At 36.8% G+C, this 27426-nt stretch overlaps 2 protein-coding genes across 2 annotated transcripts in view; one reads left to right on the forward strand and one right to left on the reverse strand.

Annotated features, from left to right (window-relative positions):
- Positions 1 to 15374, forward strand: part of LOC129355386 (amyloid-beta A4 precursor protein-binding family A member 1-like) — a 35345-nt gene extending 19971 nt beyond the window's left edge. The window contains 7 exon segments of the mRNA XM_055024935.1: positions 3602 to 3679; positions 9829 to 10014; positions 10113 to 10292; positions 10764 to 10976; positions 12388 to 12507; positions 12613 to 12753; positions 14845 to 15374. Of these exon segments, the coding sequence (XP_054880910.1) occupies positions 3602 to 3679; positions 9829 to 10014; positions 10113 to 10292; positions 10764 to 10976; positions 12388 to 12507; positions 12613 to 12753; positions 14845 to 14916 (990 nt within the window). The 3' untranslated portion in view covers positions 14917 to 15374.
- Positions 15375 to 16158: 784 nt separating this feature from the next.
- On the reverse strand, positions 16159 to 26312 carry LOC129355384 (frataxin, mitochondrial-like). The gene is given in 7 exon segments (XM_055024932.1): positions 16159 to 16589; positions 18029 to 18126; positions 20759 to 20832; positions 20835 to 20878; positions 20966 to 21054; positions 23439 to 23522; positions 26185 to 26312. Coding segments are annotated over 7 exon segments (639 nt in total). The 5' UTR covers positions 26296 to 26312; the 3' UTR covers positions 16159 to 16450.
- Between the last annotated feature and the right edge of the window lie 1114 nt (positions 26313 to 27426).

The raw sequence follows: 27426 nt of genomic DNA on the forward strand, positions 1-27426 counted from the left end.
GCTTCATAACCTTTGACCTTCTCTCCTCTGGTCTGTTTAACAGCTACAGTCTCAGATTAACTCAGCCCTCCAGGACTATCAGCAGCAGAAACAGCAACATTAAAAACAGACTATATTTGCTTTGCTTTGCCCCCACATGATGAAAATAACTATGTGATCCAATTAAATATTAGATTCTTGATTAATGGGTTGTTGCTATGCTGTTGTACAATCTGTTAAGATCTTGTTCAATGTGCCCCTTTTTAACTTTGAGCCTCCACCCCTCCAATAGGTCTCTGCACGGCCCTGCCCTCCCGAAAATGGACAGGGGCAACCACCTTGTCTTGAGTGAGCCACAACCACTGATAAGCTTTATTAAAAGAAAATCCAATAATACAAACCAGAGCAAGGATGGTGGTATACAACTATTTCCCTAGATTTATGCGAAATTAGTTATTTTTTCATGAGTAAATATGCAGCAATGCTGGGTGTTTAATTTGTGTTAATAGTTAGAGACAGCAACTGATGTTAAATTTCATTATTGAGTCCCATTTTTAAAAGTATGTTGAGTGAAGAGTGTCAGAAGGCTGTCTTACAGTGCGTTCCCAAAAATACAAAAGTGAAAACTAATTTCAAATTTGCTTCATCCACATCATTTTCTTAGAATGAAAGGGGTGCTGTCAGTAACAGCAGAATGTCATGTAAGGACAAATGGAAAATAATGGTTCTAAGTGAAAAACATGTAATTCATTTTAGTTTTTTTATAGTTATCAAATTTTATTTTTATAGCACATTTCAGCAGCAAGGCATTTCAAAGTGCTTTACATCATAAACACAAAAACACAAAGTCATGCAACATAGAATAAACAATACATTGTTACATCATTACATTTTTAATCGATTACTTTTCAAATCAAACTCTAATCAGGTGTGTTTTTAGTTGAGATTTAAAGGAAGTCAGGGTTTCTGCTGTTTTACAGTTTTCTGGAAGTTTGTTCCAGATTTTTGGTGCATAGATGCTGAAAGCTGCTTCTCCTCTCTTGGTTCTGGTTCTGGGGATGCAGAGCAGAACCAGAACCAGAACCAGAACCTGAGAGTCTGGAAGGTTGATACAACAACAGCAGATCTTTGATGTATTGTGGTGCTAAACCGTTCAGTGATTTATAAACTACCAACAGTATTTTAAAATCTATTCTTTGAGCTACAGGGAGCCAGTGGAGGGACTTTAAAACTGCTGTTATGTCTCTATCTTCCTGGTTCTAGTGAGAACAGGAGCAGCAGCTTCTGGATCAGCTGCAGCTGTTTGATTGATTTGTTGGACAGGCCTGTGAAGACGCTGTTACAATAATCAATGTGACTGAAGATAAACGTATGGATGAGTTTCTCTATATCTGGCTGAGTCATTAGGCCTCTAATCCTGGAGATGTTCTTCAGTGATAGAAGGCCGACTTTGTAACTGTCTTTATGTGGCTCTGAAGGTTCTAGTCATCACTACTCCCAGGTTTCGGGCCTGATCGTTAGTTTTTAGTTGTAATAACTGAAGCTGTGCATTAACTCTAGATCTATAGCTCTAGATCTATAGCTCTAGATCTATAGCTCTAGATCTATAGCTCTAGATCTATAGCTCTAGATCGTTCCTCTTTAGGTCCAAAAATAATGACTTCAGTTTTGTTTCTGTTCAGCTGGAGAAAGTTTTGGCACATCCACACATTTATCTGTTCTAAACATTTATTCAGTGATTGGATGGGGTCAAAGGTCACCTGGTGACATCGTAATGTAGAGCTGTGTGTCATCCGCATAGTTGTGGTAGCTAATATTATTTCCTATTATAACCTGAGCTAGTGGGAGAATATAAATATTAAATACGAGGGGTCCTAGGATTGAACCTTGGGGTACCCCACATGTGACCTTTGACCTCTTTGATGAGAAGTTTCCAATTGAAACAAAGAAATCCTTGTTCTTTATGAAAGAATCAAACCAGTTGAGCTCTGAACCGGAGAGTCCAACCCAACTCTCCAGTCGATTCAGTAATATGTCAAAAGCTGCACTGAGGTCCAACAGAACCAGCACCGTGGTTCTCCCACAGTCCGTATTTATATGGATATCATTGAATACTTTGACTAGGCCAGTCTCCGTGCTGTGGTGAGCACGAAAAACCAGATTGGAAAGAGTCAAAGCAGTTGGTCATCATGAGGAAACTATTTAATTGTTTACACAGTTTTTTCAATAACTTTGCTGATGAATGGGAGGTCAGAGGTCAGAGGTCGGCCTGCAATTCTGCAGTAGTGATTTGTCCAGATTGTTCTTTTTTAGCAGTGGTTTGATCACTGCTGTTTTCAAAGCCTGGGGGAAAACGCCTGATGTGAATGATGAGTTTACGATTTGGATCAGATCAGTAGCAATAACAAGCAGGACTTTCTTAAAGAAATGTGTGGGAAGGACATCCAGACAGCAGGAGCTTGAACTTAATTGACTTATAATTTCTTCTACTATAATTTTCAACTACTATAATTCAGTAGTTGAAAATGGGTCATTTTTCCTGTATTTGTTTTGTTTTGGTACAGCAATGGTTCTAGCTTTGAAGTTGATGTGCAGATTAATCCTCTGATTTTTTGAATTTTCTCTGAAAAGTAGCTGGAAAACTTGTTACAGGCAGCATTAGATTGGAGTTCAGGTGGTAATGTCATAGGAGGGTTTGTGAGCCTGTCAACTGTTGCAAATAAAGCTCCAGCATTGTTCATGTTTTTGTTTATGACATCTGCAAAGAAAGCCTCCCTTCCATGTTTTAGTGTTAAGTGATAGTTACGTAGTTTTTCTTTGTAGATGTCATTATGAACGTGAAGTTGAGTTTTACGCCATTTTCGTTCTGCTCTGCGACAGAGTTGTCTTGCAGATCGAACTGTTTGTGCTTTTCTCCATGGAGATTTTTTCGTACCAGACACAACCTTTACTTTAATTGGGGCAATGGAATCAATGATATATGAAACTTTAGACTGAAAATCATCTACCAACTTATCTACATCATTACAGCTTAAGGGTGAGGAGGAAGAGTAGATTTGATTAAATGTTTCTGTGAAAGAACGTTTTGTGACAGTAGCTGTTTGTCCAAGTGGGTCAAAGAATAAAGAACCTTCAAAGATAACAGCAAAGTGATCCGACAGGGCGACATCAGTTACAGAGACATTGGAAATATTCACACCCTTACTGATAACCAGGTCCAGTGTGTGTCCTTGAGTGTGTGTTGCTTGTTTGACATGTTGTGTTAAACCAAAATTTTCTAAAATATCAGAGAGCTTTTTTGCTCCTCTGTCTTGGGGTTTTTCCACATGAATGTTGAAATCGCCAACAATTATTTTACAATCACAATCAATGCATATGAGAGATAAAAGATCATTCAAGTCAGTAAAGAAATTTTCCACATATGCTGGAGTTTTGTATAAAGTTAGTGTCAAAGTTCATTTGAAGCCTTTAACCTGAATTCCAAGATACTCAAAAGAACTGAAATGACCCAAAGACATTTTACTACAGTTTATGGTTTTCTTAAATATAGAAGCCACGCCTCCTTCTTTTTTATGTTGTCACTGTGTTGTAGAAATCACTAGTTGTTTGTTTCTTACCTCAGGCTGAACCTCAGCCCATAACAGAGGTGGATCTCTTTATCTCCACTCAGAGAATCAAGGTGCTCAATGCCGACTCCCAGGTAAATGTTCAGATGGACACACAATGACACATGGCATCCTCACTGTTTTAAAAGTCTTATACACTGTTGCAAATTTTGATATTTGCTGAAATTTGTCTTTAGCTTTAATTGCCATATATTTCTGTCCAACACTTTCTAAGAGGATACTCTAAAGAAGTGCTTCCCAAGGCACACATGTTTTGGATGTTTCCCTGCTTTAATGCACCTGATTCAACTGACAGAAGTTCAGTTGAATCAGGTGCAAGTTCAGCACACCCTTGTTAATCACCCATCAATTGAAATCAGCTGGGTTGATTTAAGGAAACACCTGAAACATGCAGGCAGCGTAATTTAAGGGCCAAAGCTTGGGGCTGGTGCGCCCGTCACTGATTAGAGAATGCAGATTTTTTGAAAGTGGAAGTACTTAAACGTTATCTGGCGAGTAATAAGTTGAATTTAAAGGTGGTTTTGGAGTAATCTGGATTAGGAGATGGCTGGTTGTAGTGGCAGACTTTCGGAAGATGGAAATATGGACGTAGGATGGTCTATGGTAGAAAATAGAAGAGGGGGAGGAGGAAAAGATAAGGTTAAAAGGGGACTAAATACTGATAAAAGATCTCTTGAGGATGGAGAAGAAAGAGTTGAAATAAAAAAGAAAATATTTTTTAAATTATATTAAAATTTAAGGCTGAACAGGATATGATTGCAGTAAATCCTATCAGTTTGTCAAATGGATTAAAGAAAGTTATTGGAGATGTAGTTCTAGCTAAAGTCTTAAGGGATGGAAACCTACTTTTCATTTGTAAAAATGCTGAGCAAAAGAATAAGGCCCCTAAATTACAAATGGTGTGTTAAAAAAAAGAAAGAAAAGTGCAGGAAGGAAAGATGAATAAAAGGGGTGATATCAGGAATTTCTGTTGGAGAAAACCTGGAGAGCTAAAGAAAATAATAAAAGGAGGAGAGATTACAGGCATCAAACAATTACAGGCTTCTAGGAGAGGGGAGAAAATGGACTACATCTGTACAGTAGTACTGTCCAGTAGAATTCAAAGATAGAGTTCTGCCTATAAAGTAATGATTGGTTACATGAGCTTTAATGTAAGAGCTTATATTCCACCACCTCTCAGATGTTATAAGTGTCAAAGATATGGGCATACTGCAAAGGTCTGTAAAGGGAAACAGAGATGTGGTAGATGTGGAGATGAACATCCTTATGGTGAGTGTGGAAATAATCCTGTTAAGTGGAACTGGAGGAAATCATACTGCAGCATGCAGGATGCAAGGTAAGAAAAGAAGCAGCTGAAATTCAAAAATGAAAATTGATAAGAGGATTATTTATGCTAAAGCAGTGAAAGAGGTAAAAAAAATAATGATGATGATCCAAAAACAAACTATGAAAGGAAAAGAGTGCCAAACAATAATTAATGTAATATTACATTAGAAAAATGTATTCCTTTTCTTGCATAAATAATAAATTGCTCAGAACAAGCAAGAACTAAAACTGAAAAAATAAAAATTATATTGAAGGCAGCTACCAAGTTTTTCAAAGTTAAAGATTTATCATGGGAAAAAATCCATGATGAACTTGGGGAAGGATCATCTGAAGCTGAGGCTTCTCAAATCGTCACATAATTCTAATATTAAAATGGAACACTCAAAGTTTAATAGCAAATGGTCAGAAATGTAAAGGCTTCATTAATAATCTAAATACGAAACCAGATATAATATGCATTCAAGAAACATGGCTGAAGCCATCATTGCAGTTTAGAGTTCATGGTTACTCAGTCTTACGTAAAGATAGGATAAATGGGAATGGAAGAGGGTGTGCCATTTTTCTGAAGGAAAACATTAAATTTATTCAGCTCCAAATAGTATCAGACTTAGAAATTGAACAAATAATCACTGTAGAAATTTGGACAAATTATGGGAATGTTACAATAGTAAATTATTACAATCCTCGCAAACAATTAGAAAAATTAAAACTTGAATCAATCCTAGAACACTGGAGAGGAAAAATAGTTTGGTGTGGGATTTTAATGCATATAGAACTTTATGGGGACATCAAGATGATTATAATGGAGGAATTTTAGAAGAGATGATTGAAGAAAAAGAATCGGTAATATTAAATAATGGAGTAGGCACTCGAGTGGATTTGGTAAGAGGTAAAGAATCAGTCATTGATCTGACCTTAGTTTCTCAATCTTTACAGTATGTAAAGAAATCACAATGGAAGGGATCATTATCCAATTTCTGTCAGGGTAGGAATAGAAACAGAGGAAGACCAGGTAGAAATTGAGGGGAGATAGAAATTTGGGAAAGCAAACTGGGATCATTTTAAAGTGGTGAGTGAGATTAATATGAAAAATGTTGTTACAAGTAAACTGATAAATGAATTAAATTCAGAAATTAGTAAATGTATTATTAATACAGCCAAAATATTCATTCCTAGAAGTAGTGTTATTAATAAAAGAAGATAGTTCCTTGGTGGACATCAGAATGTTTTAACAACAGTTAAACAGTGGAATAAGGCTTTTAAAACACTTAGGAAAATTATTTGTTTCCAAAATCTAATAAATTATTGAAGAAAACAGGAAGAAGTTAGGAAAACTATAAGAAATGCTAAAAGGTATTATTGGAGGAAATATTGTGAATCTTTAGGGGAAACTACTGCATTAGACAGGGTTTGGGAAAAAAATGTCTGGAAGTTCAAAAGAATATTTGTTTTCCAGAAATGAAAGGTAATGGAAATATTATGATAGATATTAAAAGTAAAGCTGTGTTATTAGCTAAAGTATTTGCAAAGATACATAGTACAGAGAATCTAAATAATAAAGAAAAAAGAGGATGTGAAATAACATTACAGAGACATATTGATGAAGTTTATGAAGAGTTTATGAACATGAAGTTTTCTTTGATAGAGTTAAATAATGTACTAAAGAATTTCAGTAAACCAACTCCTGGGAATGATCAAATCAGTTATAGTATGTTAAATAATCTCAATTAGGCGAGTAAAGAAATATTATTAGAATAATAAGGTATGGGAGGAAGGGATATTACCTGATATGTGGAAAGAAGCCATCATACCTATTTGTAAACCTGGTAGAGATCCTGATTCAGCTGATGGTTATAGACCAATCGCTCTAACATCAAGTATAGATAAAATTATGGGAAAAAATGGTAAATAACAGATTAACTTATTTTTTAGAATCTAAGGAGAAGATTAAGTCTCATCAATTTGGATTTAGAAAAGGCAGAAATACAATAGATCCTGCATTATGTCTGGAGCCAGATGGACTCAGATGTATTTAGTAGCTGTCTTCTTAGATGTGGAAAAGGCTTATGACACGTTGAAGGGCTGTTGATTAAAATAAAACAAATAGGTATAAGGGGTAAAATATATAGATTGGTAAAAACATTTGACTGAAAGAAATATTAGAGTAAAAATAGGTGGGGAAATAAGTTCAAAATATAAAGTTGAAAATGGTACTCCCCAATGTAGTATAATAAGTCCTATGCTATTTATTATAATGATTAATAATATTTTTTGTGATATACATACAACTTTTGGTGTCTCATTATTTGCAGATGATGGTATTATTTGGAAGAGGGGAAAAATATAGAATTTGTAAAACGGAAAATACAAGAGGCGTTAAATAGTGTAGAAGCTTGGGCTTTAGAATGTGATTTAGATTCTCAACTTCCAAATCTAAAGTTGTTGTTTTTACAAATAGGCAATTAAATATCAATGTAAATCTCAAATTATATGTGGATGTTATAGAAAGGACAGATCAAATTAAATATTTGTGGATCTTATATGATTAAAAAAAACTCACATGGATGATACATGTTGATAAAATAGTTGAAGAAAGTAAAACATTATTAAATATAATGAGAATGAAGAGCATATAGGAAAGCATTACCGACTAATGAGATCAATTTTTGATTATGGATGTATTTTATGCAATTCATCTTCAAGTAGTTTATTTAAAAAAATAGATAGAATACAATATCAGGCATTAAGACTTTGTTGTGGAGCAATGAAAACTTCTCCAGTTTCAGGTTTACAGGTTGAGATGGGTGAGATGCCAATGAAGCTCAGGAGAGAACAACGAGCCATCATTTACTGGGAAAATATTAACCTTCTCCAGGCAGATGTTGCCTTTGCAACAGCTCAGCGCTACTTAGCTAGTCTTTGCAAGTAATTTGAGCCTGAGAGGGTTAAAGGACATAATGAAGGTCATCCTCCATATGTTACACTGCAACCTTGTCAAGAAAAAGAAAAGAAACAAATGAATAGTTTTGGATGGATAATTATATAAAAAAGTAAAAGTTGGAATCTATTACTTTCCTATTTGTCCTGTGGTTGTTATTCCTGTTATTCCTTCATGGATATTTGGACAGGGTGAAGTTGATTTTAACTTACTGAAAAAAGGGAAACAATTAGAAAAAGAAGAGGTGGAAAGTTATACAGAAAAAGAATACTCTAAAATATTAAATGACAAATTAGGTATATCATTTGTAATTCCAGATTTAAATATTATGAAAAATAAAAGAATAACAAATAAATTGACAGTGCATACAGGTGAATTAATGGCTATTTTAATGGCTTTAGAATGGATAAAGAACACAAGAGAGAAGGAGGTTTTTATTTGTTCAGATTCAAGTATTCAAGCGTTAAATTCAGAATCAAGGCAAGATATTATATTGGATATAATTTTCAATTTTTAGGATTATAAATGATGGTTCTCATGTTAAACTAATCTGGATTCCTATTGGTGTGACAGGAAATGAGTTGGCTGATAGTTTTGCTAAGAGTGCAGCAAAAAAGAATATTTCTGATTTAAATATTTAAATAAGTGAAATGAGGTAAAGAATATTATTAAAATGTATATCAAAAATAAATGGCAAGAACTATGGGACAGAGGAGGCAATGCTAGGTTTTATTATAGCATCCCCAAAAATGTTGGGGAATTTAGGAAATCTAATAGAATTAAAAAGATAAGTAGATATTATATCTAGAGTAAGGTTTGGACATACAGGATTAAACAGTACTCTTAAAATAATTAATAAACATAATACAGGTTGTTGTAATTATGGTGGAAAATTAGAAACAGTACAACATTTTTTTTAGAATGTCATAAGTATTTTTTCAGGAAAGAGAGGTGTTACTTAGAGATTTAAGTAGGAATAAAAATTAATTAGATATTAGGCACTTGTTTCAGAAATCATCTGGGGATGCAGTCTTTAACAGTAAACAGGTATTATGGGGAAATTATAATAGTTAAACATCTGTTCCATACTCCATTGTGGAAGGTGGTGGTAATGCACCTATAAGTTGTTTGCCAATTGCCATAAAAAAAGGAAAGAAGAAGAAGAAGAGGAAAGAAGCCTTGAGGGCCAGGGTTGGGAAACGCTGCTCTTTTTTTATTTTATCAATCAGTTATTTGGATCTTTTTTGGGGGTTTATGTTACCTAAACTATAGTTAAAAATCCTATCAATCACGTAAGAAAATTAGCTATATAGCCTTGTGTGATGCCATTATTTACCACACTGCTAAGGCCAATCTAAAGATTGTTTAGGGTGCACCTGACAGATGCCAGGGAACTGTCTTTAGCTAAGTTCTGTGTAGTCAAATATTTTTTTATTCTCACTGGCTGTTGAGCTACAGTTAAATACAGCCACACAGCCAGAAAAATAATGCAGTGCAAGTGACATGTCACATTTGTGATTTTACAAAAACATCAGTTTTGTAAAATCTGATGTGTAAAATTGTGGATGACGCCATCAACATATGGAGTCTCCGTGTTTCTTTGCATTATAAGGCTAACTGAAGAATGAACAATCAAACTTTACTCTGTACTTTTATCTCATTCTGTCAAGGATGAAAGTTATAGCAGAAATGGACAGATCCAAAGGTCTGGCAGCAGCCAAATGAAAACAGGCTTAATGAAAACCAAATGAGAAATCAACTGGTTGGCTAATGTCGCCTTCTCTTTTGAAATACCTGATAAAAAAATGTCATGTTTTAATTTATAATTGTTACATTTAATTTGTTTTCTGGAGACCATGTCCAAACATTCCACTTTGCGGTCATAACCTTTGTTTTGAGAAACACAAATTGTATGTATTTTTTTTGTTTATTCTGCTAACATGTTTTGTTGTTTTTAAGGAAACCATGATAGACAGTGCATTGCGAACCATCTCCTACATTGCTGATATTGGCAACATTGTGGTTCTGATGGCCAGGAGAAGGTTGCTTCACTGTGACTCTCAGCAGAATGTGGAGGTTTCAGACCCAAGTCAGGACAGTAAGCACCAGCACAAGATGATTTGCCATGTGTTTGAATCTGAAGATGTGAGTTCTGTCAATTATCATGGGATTTTAGCTAATTTTATGTAATCTCCTTTGGGTTACTCTTGAGTTATTTATGTATAAGTTTGTAACTTTCCCAGGCCCAGTTAATTGCCCAATCCATTGGACAGGCTTTCAGTGTGGCATACCAGGAATTCCTAAGGGCAAATGGGATCAATCCTGAGGACCTCAGTCAGACGGAATATAGTGACCTGATGAGCACTCAGGACATGTATAATGAGGATCTTGTTCACTTCTCCAGGTCTGAAAACTGCAAAGATGTAAGTTTTCAATAAATTCTTCAATAATATTTTGGATTCTATTTTTCTTTGTCAGACCTACTATTTATTAAATAAAAAATAATTAATTTGACAGACTGTTGGTATTATCTTACTAATATTCTAATCAAATATTCATCCATCAGGATGCAGTTTTCAAGTTGACTGAAGAATAATAAAAAATACATAAAGTGGGCATGTTTCAATCTGTTTCAGTCTTTTGTCTTTTCCTACTGCCAATTTCCCCTTTGTTAGGGGAGATTGACAGCAATCTCCCTTAGTTGGGCACCTTAAACAATCTTTAAAACATTCCAAGAAGAGCCTGAACTTAATCAGCTGAACTCAACCAGAGGTCAGAATCAGAATTAGGATTCTGATTCCAGAGTTTTTCACTCTGGAATCAGAGTGAAAAACACCCTTTTATGTGTGCTAATTTTATATTATCTCCCTTTGGATTACTCTCTTTTATCTCAGGTGTGTATAGAAAAAGCTAAAGGTGAGATTCTGGGTGTGGTCATTGTGGAGAGTGGATGGGGCTCCATTCTACCTACTGTTATCATTGCCAATATGATGCATGCTGGGCCAGCTGAGAGGTCTGGTAGAGTCAACATAGGAGATCAGATCATGTCAATCAATGGAACCAGTCTGGTTGGACTACCCCTGTCAACTTGCCAGAGCATCATAAAGGTATGTGCTTGATATTTAACAGTCTGGTCCTCCAGATTGTCATCAGCCAGTGTTACCAGGGTGTACTGTCCTGTTAGAGATTGTTACTGCCACTGAAATGGTCATTATAGAGACCTAAAGTTGGTCATAGCAGATGGCTTCTTGTACTCGTACAATGAAGGAAGGACCCAGATTTTGGCAGAGGATGTGCCACTGAAGCCAACTGGTAGACTTCTCAAATGATGTTAGATGGCCAAGGGTCCCCCTATTAACAATACCCAGGTAGGTCTGGCTTCAAACGTTCCGGACACAAGCTGAAGTAGTGCACAAAATATTTTATTTATATTTTTACAATATTAAAAATAAACTTTATTATTCTAATTTATAACCCAATAAAGAACAGTAACCCAAGACAAAAACTGGAAGTAATTTGAGACTTAAAACAAAGACCACTACACATCAAATTAGTAACAACATAAATTAATGGCGTAAAATAAAAAAAAGAAAAGTAAATTCAAATTTACATAAATCAAAGTCCTGCAGAGCAGATGGCTTTGAAATGAGCTTATTAAGCTTATTTGTGTCCTGAAGGAACAAAGGACCCTTCAAGAAGGAAAACAGGTAATTATTGAAGAGTATAAAGAAGGAGCTTACAGACATGATTAGAGACAATACAGAGATTTACAGAAAGAAGATGGAGAGCTGGCTCCAGCAGAACAATATCAGCGATGTGAGATCAGGGATGAAGAAAATCACAGGCTTTAAACAAAAGGAAGGTCAGAAAGATGAAAGTCTGGACAGAGCAAATGGACTGAATACATTCTGCAGGTTCACTTCAGGAACAAGTTCATCATCCTCTTCTCCTGCCCTCGGCTAAATGTACCTCCTACCATCCTTTAAGGCCTTTAGGCTGGTCACACCTCAAATATTTTATATTCCACCTCACCCTTTATATTGATCCTTCTGCTTCTACATCTTGTGTCTCAATATCAGAAGACTCTGCTGGTCCCTTTGCCTCCACCTTCCATTTTTCTGTCTGTAGAAGTCAGGTGAAGAGGAAACTGGAAAGACTGAGCTAGAGCAAGGCTGATGGTGTTTGTCCCAGAGTCCCAAAGGCCTGGGCAGAACAGCTCTATGTGATTCTGCTAAGATTTTAAAACTTAGCTTGATCCAAGAGAAGGTTCCAGGATCATGGAAAACATCCTATCTGGTTCTGGTACCAAGGGAAGCTCATCTATCAGTTATCAATCAATAATTATAGACCTTTTCCCCTGACATCCCATAATATAAAAAACTAAGGGGGCACATGTTGTGGCCCCTTAGTTTTTTGTTTGTTTTTTACCATCCTATGCTCATTTTAAATTTCTTTCACATCTTTAATGAATTGTTCTTTTCAAGAGTAAACAAATTCTAGATGCTTTCCTTTGTATAGGGTCTAAAGAACCAGTCTCGGATAAAATTGAATATTGTCAGATGTCCACCAGTAACTACAGTTCTTATCAGACGGCCAGATATGCGCTACCAGCTGGGATTCAGTGTACAGAATGGCATTGTGAGTAGGGCTGGTGTTTTACTCTTTTAGAAGAATGTTTATAGTCTGTCAATTTTTTAATTCAAGTTGTGTTTTTTGTCTGAAAAAATTGCATCTATCCATCAGATTTGTAGTCTTATTCGTGGTGGAATTGCTGAAAGAGGAGGTGTAAGAGTGGGCCATCGCATCATTGAGATCAATAATCAAAGTGTGGTCGCAACTCCCCATGAAAAAATTGTCCAGATCCTGTCCAACGCTGTGGGAGAGGTGAGACATTGCACAATACTTTATTTAGAGATAATATATGCCATTTAAATCCTGCTGCTTAGAACTTGAACATGAGTGCTGACATTGTTTTCAAAGTTTCTTTGGTAGAAAAATGGATGTACTGTCATTTTCACACAATTTTGGGGATTTATTAATTTTGTCATCAGTGAAAGATTAACTTAAATCCCAAACCAGATCCCTGTGAAAAAAAAACCTTTGACTCCTTGCTTTTACTTCTGTTTTTGATAACACTTTGACGGGTTGTGAATAAGACTGTCATGACTCTGTCATAAACATAACACCTGTCATGAACATGATTAAGTCTTCATTAATATTTATGACTGTTCTCATAAAGTGTCATTCAGTAAATCATGACCCTTTCAATACAAAGTTGACATTATTCAAAATGTCTTTATGACAACTTGACATTAACCAAGAAATCATGATCTGACATAAATTTGTTATAAAAGTATTACTGGTTGAACTTTAAAAGATATGTAGCTTTATGTTATTAAATCTAATGTTTAATCAGTAATACTTACTCATAAATATTCATGAAGACTTACTCATGTTCATGACAGGTGTTATGTCATATTTACGATGGTGTTATGAGTCTTATTCACAACCCATCAAATAAAGTGTTACCTTTTTTTCTTCCACCATAAATGTTTCAGATCATCAAAGTGGATAAAGACAACTTGAATAAGAACAAAATGCAATTTTTAAATGACAATTTCATGAAAGGAAAGAAATATCCAAAATAACCTGAACCTATGTGAAAAAGTAATGACCCTAAATGTAATTTCACCACCTTCAGCAACACAACAACTGACATCAAGAGCTTGGAATAAGTAGTAGTTTTTAATATCGCCACAGTGAAATTTTGATCCACTCTACAAAAATGTTTTAAATCAGTTACTTTACAGGTTTCTCAAATAGGAACGGCATGGTTAGGTCATACAGGTCCTGGTTGAGGTACCAGACAAAGGGCATCCCAAAAACCCCTTATGATGAATACGACCATAGTAAACAATATTCGCTCGTGTGAATGCAGGTCACTGAGGCCCCACTCTGGAGCCCAGAGATGGGGCACGTTGACGAGCGCCTGGTGCCTGGCCTTTAATCCATGGAACCTGGCTGGGCACATCCAGAAGAGGAGATGTGGGCCCCCGTTCTCCTAGGCTCACCACACTGCACCCTTTAACCGGGTTAAAGGTGCAGTGTCCTCGGCCACCACCCTCGGCCTCGGCCACCCACCCTTTAACCGGGTTAAAGGGTGCAGTGTGGAAGGGTGGTGGCCGAGGGCGATGACTCTGGGGATCCAATCCTCAGTAGCAGAAGCTAGCTCTCGGGACATAGAATGTCATCTTTTTGGTGGGGAAGGAGCCTGAGCTAGTGTGTGAGCTTGAGGTTGTCTCCTTGAGACACTCCAGGACAGAGTTGGACACTCTTCCACTTGGAATTGCTCCAGATGAGAGGCACTGAGCAGGACCATCTTGGTAAATCAATGGTAGCCTCCCTCCACCTACGAGTGGGGGTCGGGTTCCGACTGTTGGTGCTTACGCATCAAATTGCAGTTCAGATAATCCATTCTTTTTGGAGTCTTTGGACAGGCTACTGGATAGTGCCCCTCCTTGGGATGTCCTTCTTCTGCTAGGGGACTTATGTGTATTATAGACATGGAGATGGGCTATTGTGAAGAGGACAAAGTGATACTCCAGACTCAACATTTCAGAAGAGGTCTCTATCAGAGCAACCTGGGCTCTCATAACACCTGGGCAGTGCCACAGACTGATGGACTCCATGCCACACTGCATTGCTGCTGTAATTAAGACAAAAGGAGCCTCAACTAAATACTGAGTGCTGAACATACTCATACTTTTCATGTTCATGTTTTTCTTTAGTCAACATTTCTAAATAAAATGTATTTCGTATTGGTCTTAATGTTCCAATTTTCTGAGCTATTGAATTTGGGTTTTCATCAGTAATAGTCAACATTAAACAAAAACACATCCTTATTTTCTGTCCTGTCTTTTGTAAAATGTCTCCTTTGGCTGCACTTTTAAAATGTTACTCCTGTCTGTTTTTTAGATTCACATGAAGACCATGCCTGCAGCCATGTATCGCCTGCTGACTGCTCAGGAGCAGCCTCTCTACATTTGATAAACCTTACAAAATTTAAGCCCATACTTGACATCAGTTCCTTTCAGTATTGTTTACTACATAAAATGATCATTCACAAGTGGAGCTTTTTTTCTTGTCTACTCCAACTTAAAATCAGAATTACTGAACTGTATTTACTGCAAGACTTCTCTTTTGGGTTTATTACATTGGAAAGGATGAGGACACTTTATTGAATGCGAGTCTCCAGCTGCACTAAGTATAAAGTTGTTCTCTTTCTGATTTGATGTTGCTGTTTGAAAAGTTAACCTCAGCTTAAAAATAGAAACATTTCAGCATCTCTTTGCTATTTAGGAAACAAGTTTTAAATATGAAAAATAGACCGTTCTCTTAGTGTGTGGAATAACTATATGAGCCACGAGTTTTAAGAAACAAATCTTGCTTTCACTTTGCATTCTAACCTGGTGTGCTGGTGTAACTGAAAGAAATAAAATAATGGTGGGAAAAGGACGTTGTTTATTATTCATCCCATTTCTTCTATATTGATCCACTTGCATGATGGACTCATTCCCAGTGTGAAAGCTTTTAATCTCTACTGAAATACTTGTTTTTATTCTAGCTTAGTTTTTGGCATCTGTTAATAGCAATTGGGAGAACCCTTCTTTCACTGGTTGGCTGCATGAAGCAACTCTAATCCTCCTGCAACCTTGAACTCCAGAAAACTCAATGAAACAGCAAGTTGGTGTAGAACAGAACAGCTAGCTTCCATCACCAAGAAGTCTTTGTCAGTAATAACAGTAAGAACCATCAATTTTATTTATAAAGCCCTTATATCTCCAATTGAAATCTCAAAGGACTCATTCACATTAATAAGCTACTAAGTTGTAGCTTGCCATGCCCAGGCTGACAAAAGTGAAGTTGCAAATTTTGCGCCGTCGGCTCTTCTGACCAACACCAGCAATAATCAGCATAACCAATAATCAGTAACAGTCAGCCAGGACCTGTATGAAGAATGTTGTGTGATGTTGACGGTGCATTGTTGTTGTTTTCAACATTGAAAATAATTTAGATAATTTCTTATATTACTCAGGGATTTTTCTGGTTTTCTTTTACCTTATAGATATACACCAAGCTTGAAACTTGCTAGTGTTTATACTTATTGAAATAAATTGTATTTTATGTGTAATTCCTCATTCAGTTTGGGATTATAAAATGAAATGCACATTTTCAAAATAAAAGCTCAACTATATGGGTTTAAAAAGGCAACAGATTGGAAAAGATAAATAATCTTTCCTTATTGTATTTTCTACAGGAAGGAAATACAAGAGCAGTGAACACAGAAATAAAACTCGAGTACAGTCAGGCATAGCGACACATTACAGCAAAATACAGAAGACTTTGGTAGGAACATGGAAGGATATCGATCCCACGCCAGGAATTAATCTGTGGGTCTTCTGTTTGGACTGCAATGAACTTCAGAAGGGAGGGAGGAATAGACAATACAGGTCTTTTGGTTTCCATAGAAACATTCTGGTTAGCATACTGCACTCAGTCCATCATTTTCAGATTCGCTGCTTCAGGAATACGGCAAATGACACAAATAGATATTTTTATTGAAGAGAATGGAAAACTCTTCAGAAAGCAGTTGGTGGAGACTGATTCCATCATGAGTGTACACCCAGCGTTCTCCTGTCCAGTCGTAGCGTTTTGGTCCACTGGGAACACGAAAGGAAAAGACGAGGGGAATAAAATGAGTCTGAAAGCAGATATTTACATACAACAAATAAAGGCTTTTCTTCACTTGCATAAAGTTAAATCTGACCAAGCTTCTCTCGTTACAGTTCAGTTAGATCATCCAAGTTATTTATATTTGCTAAATGCCAGAAAACTTAGCAAGAAGACTTTTAGAGATTTTTTGGAACCTTTGAGTAGCTATATTCAGATCTACTCAGTTCATAACAAAGTCATAGTCCAAACACTAGAGAAGGTCAGATATTTTGTGAGCTGTACTAATGTGTGTTTTGAAAATGCTACAAATTTGAGGTGAAAACTGCCGCCATTTTCCACTCGTCATCAGACATCATTGTGCCTTTTGGCTGAGACAGCGATCGCCTCCTTTGGGTGGTGATAGAGGTAGTCATTGTGACTTGGCTGTTACATTACTACATTTTGTTGCTTTGTACATGTGACTGTGCAATGACATTAAAGTTGAATTCTATTCTATTCTATTGAAGTCAGTGGGGACTTCAAGGCCTACTTTCAAACATCCTTTCAGCAGTCTTTTTTCTCCCTTAAGGTTCTCAAACTCAGAAGTCTCTTCCCACTATCCTAAAGCTAAAGATGAACATTTAACATATTTAACACAGTCCAAAGGCAACGGGTTAAGTCTGGGCAAAGCTGTTCACACGGGAAAATGGAATGAAGGTCATTTAAACATTGGCCAAACTTTCTTCTTTGCAATTTTAACTTCTACAATTTTCCTACTCCTCTTTCATTCATTTCATTCTTTTTTTACCCTTCAAAAGCATTCTGTGGACAGGTGCATTTGAAGCATTCTATTATTATATCCATCTTTTTTTAGATGAATAGAATGAGAGAGAACTGCAGTTTCTGTGCTTGGCTGGACGATGACTTCCACGCAAAGAAGGATGTGTTCACTGCGGTTGTGTGGCAGAGTTGTCGTCTTGCAATTGGAAGGTTGTAGGTTCGATTCCAGCTTCCTCCTGCCATATGTCGATGTGCCTCTGGGCAAGGCACTTACCCCAAATTGCCTACCGATCTGCGTGTGTGTATGAATGGGTGAATGTGACTAGTGTAAAGCGGTTTGAGTGGTCAAAATGACTGGAAAAGCGCTATATAAGTTCAGTCCATTTACCATTTAAATTACAGCTGCAGCTCTTCTGGTAGGAATTTTGCACGTTGGTCTCGGAACACTTAGTTTCACTTCCAAATACTGCACTGTGGGTTTCCTCCCCGGCAACAAATATTCTAGCAGTTCTGCCTCAAATTAAATTATATACATTGACAAAAAATAACTCAAGAAGTGTAAATTCTAAAGAAAAAAAAACTAAAAAAAACCCTTCAAACAAAATAATTAAATACAGTATATGTTACATATTATTTTCTACAATAATAGACAACACTGTAGTTCTACCTGGTAGGCGAAGAAAGCCAGATCTGCCTGTTTGGTGTCTGTTTGTTGATAACATAGGTTCCATGGCCTCCACCCAACTTTACAGTCAACACACCACTCTGTGCACACATTCAGAACATATACACAGTCCTTCATATGTGTTAAACTGAAATGACAAACATTTTTTAGATGAAGTGAATGGCTGCCTATTTAGTTAACTATTTATTACAGTCCCCTGGATAAAGAAAAACAGCCTGAATGGTTCTGATTGTACCATCCATCACATTTTAAACAAAAGGGCAATCCAAGGCAGGAGATCCAGGGTGACAGAAAATGGTTGGAATTTGACAAACTGGTTTGGCTTAAACATGAGATGAGCTAAGAGGTAGGTGAGGTTTTGTGAGCATTTGGCTGCATCAAGATTTTTTTTGGTCTCTTGTGAAAGACAGACATTTGTCACCACATGACAACAACTCCTTCATAAAATGAAGGAGTCTTCATGAATGTCTATGACTGTTGTTATTAAATGTCAGTTAACAAATAATGACATTTTTAATGCAAAGTCGATGCTTTGCAATAAAATACAAGTCTTAATGCAACTTTGCATTAAAGAGTCATTTACAAAATGACGCTTCATGACAACAGTCAATCATTTAGTACTTTGAAATGCCTTGTAGCTGAAATGTGCTATACAAATAAAATTTGATTGATTGACTGATTTATGAAGACTCCATGTTCATGACATGTGTTGTCATGTAGATGACAATGTCATGCCAGTCTTATGCTCACCCTTCAAATAAAATGTTACCAACTAGGTTTATAGTTGACGCACAGAAGTTGGCATGTCCCTGCTGTTGGTCCGAATTACCATGCTTGCTCTGCACCTCTGAATTTTTGTAACATGTAACTTTGTTTAAAACAAAAACATGTTTTTTTTTTGTTTGTTTCCTGGAAGTAATACTACTGTTGTGGGGTGGACGAAACCAGAGTCTATATTTCAGTCTTACGAACAATCTGTGCAGGGACTAAACCCCTAAAATACACTGCATCCCAGTGTTCTGACAATATGTGCTTCTATGTGTCAGTGATATACACTTCTGAAACTGCTAGCGTCATATTTACAAACCGAAAACTATAGCAGGTTGTGTTGATGTTAAATACACTGGATAACATTATTTGAGTGACAGAGTTGTATCACAGTCTTCTGCAGAATTAATATACACTAAAATTACACTGCAATTACACAGGTTCAACCTCATAATATCGCTATCAACATGCCCAATATGGCAACTATTCCATAAAAGGAGTGTTTTTAAATTAAAATATTTTAAAGTACTTTTATGGGACCAAATGACCCACAAAAACAACATATTTTGTCCTAATTCACATACTTGATGACAAGCAATGACTCTGTTTGCAGTATACAGTAAAGACATTGCAGACAGAAAACTAAAGCCATAAGTATGTTTACAAACTGCCTGTCATGTAAACTTAAAACATAAAGTAATACAGCAGCTTAATGAAAGCCAGGTATAAAATAAATTAATTAAAGCTTATCTTAATCTTTGATGAAATAAAAAGGATGAAACGAAGCATCCACAGGTACGATGTACCGATGAGAAATCTGCTGAGTAAGCAGTATGTGACGCAATGTCGATGTGCATTTCCTTGTGGTAATGCGCACTACCACAAGGTAGGACAGCTTCATGGGTAGCACAGATAGTTAGAACACCTACTGTGCTCCACACTACTCTGAGCTGCTCTCCACTTTGCAGGCAGACTGCAGCAGTTCTAGAGAACCCCAACTTCCCCTGGTTGAATGCATTCTCAGCTCCACTCCACTGTGAACTGCAGAGAGGTTCTGAAAGATGCATGTACGAGAAATGAGAGATTGCGAAATAAAGCCAGTGATAAAAGAGATGATGTTATAAAACGCTGTAGTTCTCAACTTCCAAAATTAATATTTTCCCTCCTTTGCTCTGTCCATTTTGACTTGCGCTCCTACTGTGAGCAATGCACTTGACTTAATAGAATTATGTTTTGTGTGAGTTATTTATGTATCAGTTATGCACAGCCATCAGTGATACATGCTGCCAGCAATACACCCATATTTTTATTAATATGGGTAAATATTTATAAGTATTTTCCTACTTTTTTTTCTATCATGGTGAATTATTTTGAAAATACGGATGTGGTGCTCGTGCAGCTTCCTGTTGGATCAGTGTAATCCTTAAAGATCGATTCCACACTTGCTCCAGTGTCCAGCAACAATAGCATCGGTTCTAATTTTGGAGGACGATTCTGCAGAAGGCTGGCGCACTGCGTCGCCACACGCACACAGTGCAAGTGCTGTTATTGACAATAACGTGTGTATATTTACTGCAGGGGTTACACTGTGGCAGAACCGGTTGCAGTGTAATTTAGGAGTATCAATTAAGGCTTCGTGTCTTTATGTCTTACCACCTACAAAATTTTATAATTATTTATCACACTATTGTTAAATTGTAAAAATTCCAGTGGGAAACAGTGATTCAATGAATGGATGGCCTTTTCTGCTTCAGGCTATTTAGTTAGCAAAATAATAAGCTAAAAAGGAACTGAAACAGCTATTAATGGAACATAATTATAATTCCTCTGAAATATAAAGTTCTTCTGTGATAATTTGGGGCGTCGCATTTTCTGTCTCCTACAATAATTGATAATTGATAATTGATGTTCTGAGCTGTTATAATTGATGTTATAATGGCTTACAGAAAATATGACATCATATTCTGTTCCAGTGAAAGCTTCGTCTGCCAAATCTTCAAAGTAATCAGATAGAGCACCAGCGTCTCATCTGCCAGCTTCTCATAGGCTGCTTCTGACAGCTCTCTTCCAGAGAAAGACACAAAATATCAATTATTTGGGCAGCTCAATAATTACTGGTGATATTAAATAGAAACAATAACAGAGGAATACCTTATATGCACAGGAGTCAGTTTCTTCTTTCTTCTTGATGTTAGAGAAAGATTTCTGATTAACCCATCATCAAATCTTCTCCAGCCAAGCTGATGTGGAAAGAAAACCTCATATAAGTCACTTAATGATAAAGTTTCATGTGTTTTGATGCTGGCAATGTCTTTTGGTGGGACAATTGTAAAGTGAAGTTTTTTTATAGTACAATTCACAGAAAAAAACAATATCCAAGGTTTTGAACATTGAACATGCAGACAGAGCTACAGTGGAAACGTTTAGCCGCAGCGTTGATTGGCTCAGTCAAAGTCCAGACACACATCCATTGATGAATGGGTAGTAAGGTCAGCACCATCATGCCAGTAGTACATATTAGATGTGTTTCTGTGAAGCACATAGCGGAATAAACTTCACAGAGCCAAAGAGAATTATTTTTTACCAAGTAACATTGGAGGATGGATAGTAACTAGAGTTACACTAAAGTTTGAAGAAGGAAAGCCTTACAAAACTTGGATGAATGAGGTCAATAGTTGGATGAGAGTTACAGATTTGGAGAACAAGAAGCAAGCTCTTGACAGAGCTATGGAAGTCCAGTAGACGATCTAACTAAAGACACTGGAATGACCACATTGGTAGCTAAAGCAGACGATTTGTTCCTCAAGAGAAAACGGGATCTATGAAGACTTTGACCGGATCATAAAAGAAATGAACATGTCAATGGCAGATTGTTATTTTTTTTTGAGCAGTGTTATTCAGACAGACAGTTTGGCTCCAATAGCATGCTCAGATGTAACATTTGCTCCTCGTCAGAAACTCCACAGCCCAGCACAAACCCGCTGGATAAGTACGGACATCGATAAAAATATGCAGTGTCCCAAAGTACTTTTCATTGGGTTAATGGCTGTCTGCACAAAGCAGTGAGTGTTAAAGTTACTGATAATACAACAAACATAAAAACATAGACTCACTGGCTACTTCATTAGGGACATCAGTCTAACTCCTCATTAAGGCATATGTCATATCAGCCAATCACATGGCAGCAACTCAATGCATGCAGATGTGGCCAAGGCGATCTACTGCTGTTCAAAGCAGGCATCAGAATGGGGAAGAAAGGAGATTTAAGTGACTTTGAACGTGGCATAGTTATTGGTGCCAGACGGGCTGGTCTGTGTATTTCAAAAACTGCTGATCTACAGGGATTTCTATAGGGATATCAGAAGATTAAAATATTTCATAAATTCAACAGCAAAAAAATGATGTGCTTAAACAGAATATCAGGCTTCTGAAAATAGTTTTTCATGCAAATAAGGGGTGAAACCAAGTAATGAGTCAATAGAGGTGAACATATAGTTTAATATATCATATTAGAAATTGATGATGAATTTGTTTAAATCATTAAAGTAAACATGGACTGCACTGTTTGATATCTAGCATCAATTAGTATGTCTGTGAGATTGAACTGAAGCGATTTTTGTACAGTGCCTTGAGACAACAAAACTGAATTGAATTACAGTGCAAGGTGTACTTGAATGCATCATAAGTGTATCACTCTGACCACAAAGGACTGTTTAAAAACTAATGCTTTGTTCAACTGCAGCCCTAAGTGACCTAATTCCGATTTTTTGTCAAATTGGATTATATTGCAGTAATAAAATTTCATATATATGCGACTTGTATGTGATCTCCAGTGTGAACTGTAAACAATTGGAAAGTGCCCTGGATGCACAGTAGAGGCAGCAATAATGTCACACATAGAGCGCAAGCTCAATGTTTCGCCAGCAGCCATAAAAATTAGTGCTCCGTGTTTTGAAAAAGTAAGCATGAATGCTAAGGGTGGATAGCTTTCAATTTTGAATTTGTTGTGCGTCTGCAGCCAGCGTATTAACAACCTAATCCTCATTACAGTGTGTGCTGACTTGTTTGCGCATGTCAGCACACAGAATAGAGGCTTTTCACAATTCTGTAGTATGCATGATGTTCAGGTCGGTTGGATCCAAACTGGATGTTAGATCACATATGAACTGGATCCGTATCAAATATCGAAGTGGCCAGGGTTGCATTAGAAAAATATCTGATCTGTGTTGTTCAGACTATCATGAAAAGATCAAATACAGGTTGCATTAAGGCATTAAAAAAAAAGAAAATCAGAATTGGGTCACTTAACACGGCAGTGTGAACACAACCAAAATGACATAAATTGATGATTATTGATTATCTTATGATTAACTGATTTGTTGCTTATTGTGACAGGCTTTTTCATAAGCATAGCTCCCAAATTTTTCCACACAAATTATGATATTTAGAGTAAATGGATGTATCTAAGCCCATATGTGGAGCTTAACATCAAAGTGTGATTTTTGTTTTTTATAGTAGTTGTATGATACATAGTTATTTTACCTTGAGAAAGCAAAACTGTAAAAGACCAACATCATGATAAGCATTTGTGAATGTAAATGTGACTAGCAGTGAACTGTCTGACCTCCCCAGCACGCTGAAGGACACTGGGACGCAGGCAGTGTGATGTCCAACCTCGAGCCTTTTGCAGGACAGAGAGCATGTGGAGCTAAATCAGGGGGAAAACCAAGTTAGTTGAAGATTTAAAAAGCATATTATTTAGGCAATGAAAAAACATTCCAGCAACTTAAAAAGACAAAGCAAAGGTTAAATTGCAGAAAGTCTGATGTTGAGCTCCCTTACTTCTGCAGTTATTGAAATCAATTTATCTTCAGCCAACAGTTACTATAATAACTGCCACAATATTCTAGTCACGTTTAAAGCGTCTTGCAGTTTTTAAGCTAGAGTAGACACTCAAGATTAGCCATTTATCAATTGGGAAGCTACAATCAGAAGCCAACTTTAGCTTTGCACACAAAACAAAGTTGAGTTCCCCCTGAAAACCTGCTAAGCCTGTTGTCTGGGTGCTAAGGCAGTCATTCATCCACCGACTTGTCATGTTTTTGAGTTTAAAAAAATATTTAAAGTTGACAGCCTGTCACAATAAATCAATTAATCGCACGATAAATGGCAAAGCTGAAGTTGGTTTCCAATTTTAGCTTCTGATTCGGGAAATGTGGGAGGATGTCGGTCAGACCTGGCAGGCCCAAACTTGTTGTGAAGGTCTGCTGGGAACGTCTGGCGGAATCCCCTGTGAGACGGAGCTTTAACTCCCATCTAGGGCAAAGCTTAGAACATGGGAGCAGGGAGCGGGAAATCGACAGGCGGATTGGTGCAAAGTCTGCCATGAAGCAGGCGCTGTACCGGTCAGTCGTGATGAAGAGAGAGCTGAGTCAAAAAGCGAAGCTCTCGATTTACCAGTCGATCTACATTCCTACCCTCATCTATGGTCATGAGCTTTGGGTAATGACCGAGAAAACGAGATCGCGGATACAAGCGGCCGAAATGGGTTTTCTCCATAGGGTGGCTGGGCTCTCCCTTAGAGATAGGGTGAGAAGCTCGGACATCAGGGAGGGACTCAGAGTAGAGCTGCTGTTCCTCCACATCGAGAGGAGCCAGTTTGAGATGGCTCGGGCATCTGGTCAGGATGCCTCCTGGATGCCTACCTGGTGAGGTTTTTTCGGGCACGTCCCACCGGGAGGAGGCCCCGGGTAAGATCCAGGACACGCTGGAGGGACTACGACTCTCGGCTGGCTTGGGAACGCCTCGGGATTCCCCCGGAGGAGCTGGAGGAAGTGGCTAAGGAGAGGAAAGTCTGGTCCTCCCTTCTTAAGCTGCTACCCCCGCGACCCGATCTCGGATAAGTGGCAGAAGATGGATGAATGGATGGATTCAGGAAATGGCTAAAGGGCAATTCTACCAATTTTTCACTACCTTCCGCATCTTTAATCATCTAGTTTAAAAACTACAACACCTAGACTCTTCAAATCTGGACTGGATTATTCCGCTCTAATAGAAAAATTTATAACCATGTTTGGGATTTGTAAAACCTTTTTCTGATTTGTGAATCTACAATAAAGGCTGATTTCACCACTTTTTGGATTTCTGTCATAGCATAACTGCTCCAATTCCAAAACTACAACACTCTTCAAACCTAGACTAATTATTCTCAACCAAGAGCAGAACATTGAAAACCATGTTTGGGATTTGTGAAACTTCTATCTGTTTTGTGAAACTTCAATAAAGGGCGATTTCACCACTTTTTTGCATCCAGGTTGCACAAGAGCTGCTTACCTAGTAGTACTGTAGTTTTGTAGTGTAAACGGAGCGGTTTGCACAAACGGAGCACTACCAATCAGACTATTCGCTGGATTTTTTGACGTGGGTGGGGTGTCAGCTGCACAGAGGTACTTAATCTTTCATGGCAAGCCCTTTTAACATAAATTCGGTTTTACTGCCCTTGCATTCCAGATATCTCAATTTGTTTTATGACTAGACGTTTTAGAAATTTAAGATATCTCTAATTACATTCTGACTAGTCGAAATGACGTCAGATTTACCATTGTTTTGTATGGGGACTTCAATTCAATATCTGCAATGAATTACTGACTATCTGAAATAAACATTTCAGATATCTACAATTAAATTATGACTAGTCAAAAAGTAAATTCAAGATATCTCGATTGTAGTTTTGACTAGTCATAATTTTAATCAAGCTATTTCTAATTAGTCCATAATTCAAGATATCTTAAATGTATTTTTGGATCGGAGAAATATAGTTTTGACTTGTGAAATTAAATTATAGATATCTTAAAGCAAATAATGATTAGACAGAACTAAATGAGTGATATCTTGAATTATAATTTTGACTTGTCAAAATTCCTTTTAAGATATTTCTAAATGAATTAGAGATATCTTGAATTATTCAACATTTCCATTTAAGATATCTTAAATTGTAATTTTGACTAGTGATAATTACGTAGAAGATATCTTAAATCGTAATTCCGGATACGTGTCTCATCAAATTGCAGATCCAGTGACGTCATTTGAGATACCTTGAAAAGAATTTTGACTAATCAAAATGTAATTGAAGATATCTTGAATTATTATTCTCACTAGTCAGAATGGAAATGCAGATATCTTAAATTACCATTCCGGATAGTCAAAATGTAGTTTTGTCGAGTCAAAATGCATTTTTAGATATCTGGAACGTAATTACGGATAGTCAGACGGAACCGAATCAACTTGGCTCTATCACTTATCCCACTTTCTGAAACGGGACCCAGTTCACACCATGAGTTTAAAAAACCCAGAGATTTCCTGGCTGTTACCTGATGAAAGTTTGTCATCGCACTTCTCTTCGCTGTCCCCAGGTAAAGCTTTGAACCTGCCAGGTGGCAGATCTGTGGAGAAATTTTACATGTTTTTGTAAAAAGGAGCATACTGCCTCCTCTTCTTCTTCTTGTACTATTACTTCTTCTTCTTTAGGTTTTAACGGCAGCTTGCATCCATTTTTGTTGCACTTACTGCCATCTACTGGATCCTAATATCTATCTCTCAATTCTCAAATAATCCCACTGTTTTTTGAAAAACGAAACATTTTCTTCCTCCCCTCATTACTATTTAACTGATCAACCACTTTTTCAAACTTCAATTCCCCAGTACAGCCTAATTCCAATATTAATAATTTTCTTTCATCTTTATATTTTCTACAACTAATAAAAACATGTTCCATTGTTTCTACAGAATCACACCAACTACATAAACCAGTAAGATGTTTCCCCATCTTATAAAGAGTTCCATTTAATAAACTATGCCCGGTTCTTATTCGAGTTATAATTACCTCTACCTTTCTATTTAATCCTCTAACCCTTTCTACATCAACTGTATTTTGAAACCTATATAAATTATTAATTTCATTATCCCACTTAATTTTCCACATCTTCTTACTTTCTCTCCAAGCTATACTTTCCCTCTCTGATTTAGATAGTTTTACTAACATATCAATTTCTTCTTTTTTACTGGCCTCCTTCGCCAACCTATCTGCTCTTTCATTGCCCAAAATACCTACATGAGCAGGAGTCCAAAATAATATTACAGTTTTATTTTGTTGACATATTCTATGATGAGCAGCCATAACCTCATATAATATATTTTGATGATTACTTATCAGCATTGATTTCAATACTCATCAATGCTGCTAATGAATCACTACAAATTATAAATTTATTTCCTTTACTATCCTCCACCCATTCTAAAGCTAATAATATAGCACACAATTCTACTGCATAGATACTCAAGTCATCAGATGTTCTTTTTGAAATTTTTATCTTTAACTCTAGAATCACTACTGCTATACTAGTTACTTCGTTTTAGGATCTTTTGAACCATCAGTATAAATCTGTACATAATCATTATATTTATTTTGTATTTGATGATAAAACTCTTGGCACATATCTATCATCTTTTTCCCCTGAATATCTAATAGTGACTTGTCTACATTAATATATTTCCATGACCATGCTGGTCTCATATGCCATACTACTGTTTGACTGAATTCTTTGTCAAATACA

Source organism: Poeciliopsis prolifica, unplaced genomic scaffold, assembly GCF_027474105.1.
Source record: "Poeciliopsis prolifica strain line A6 unplaced genomic scaffold, Auburn_PproV2 SCAFFOLD133, whole genome shotgun sequence".
Lineage (NCBI taxonomy): Eukaryota > Metazoa > Chordata > Actinopteri > Cyprinodontiformes > Poeciliidae > Poeciliopsis > Poeciliopsis prolifica.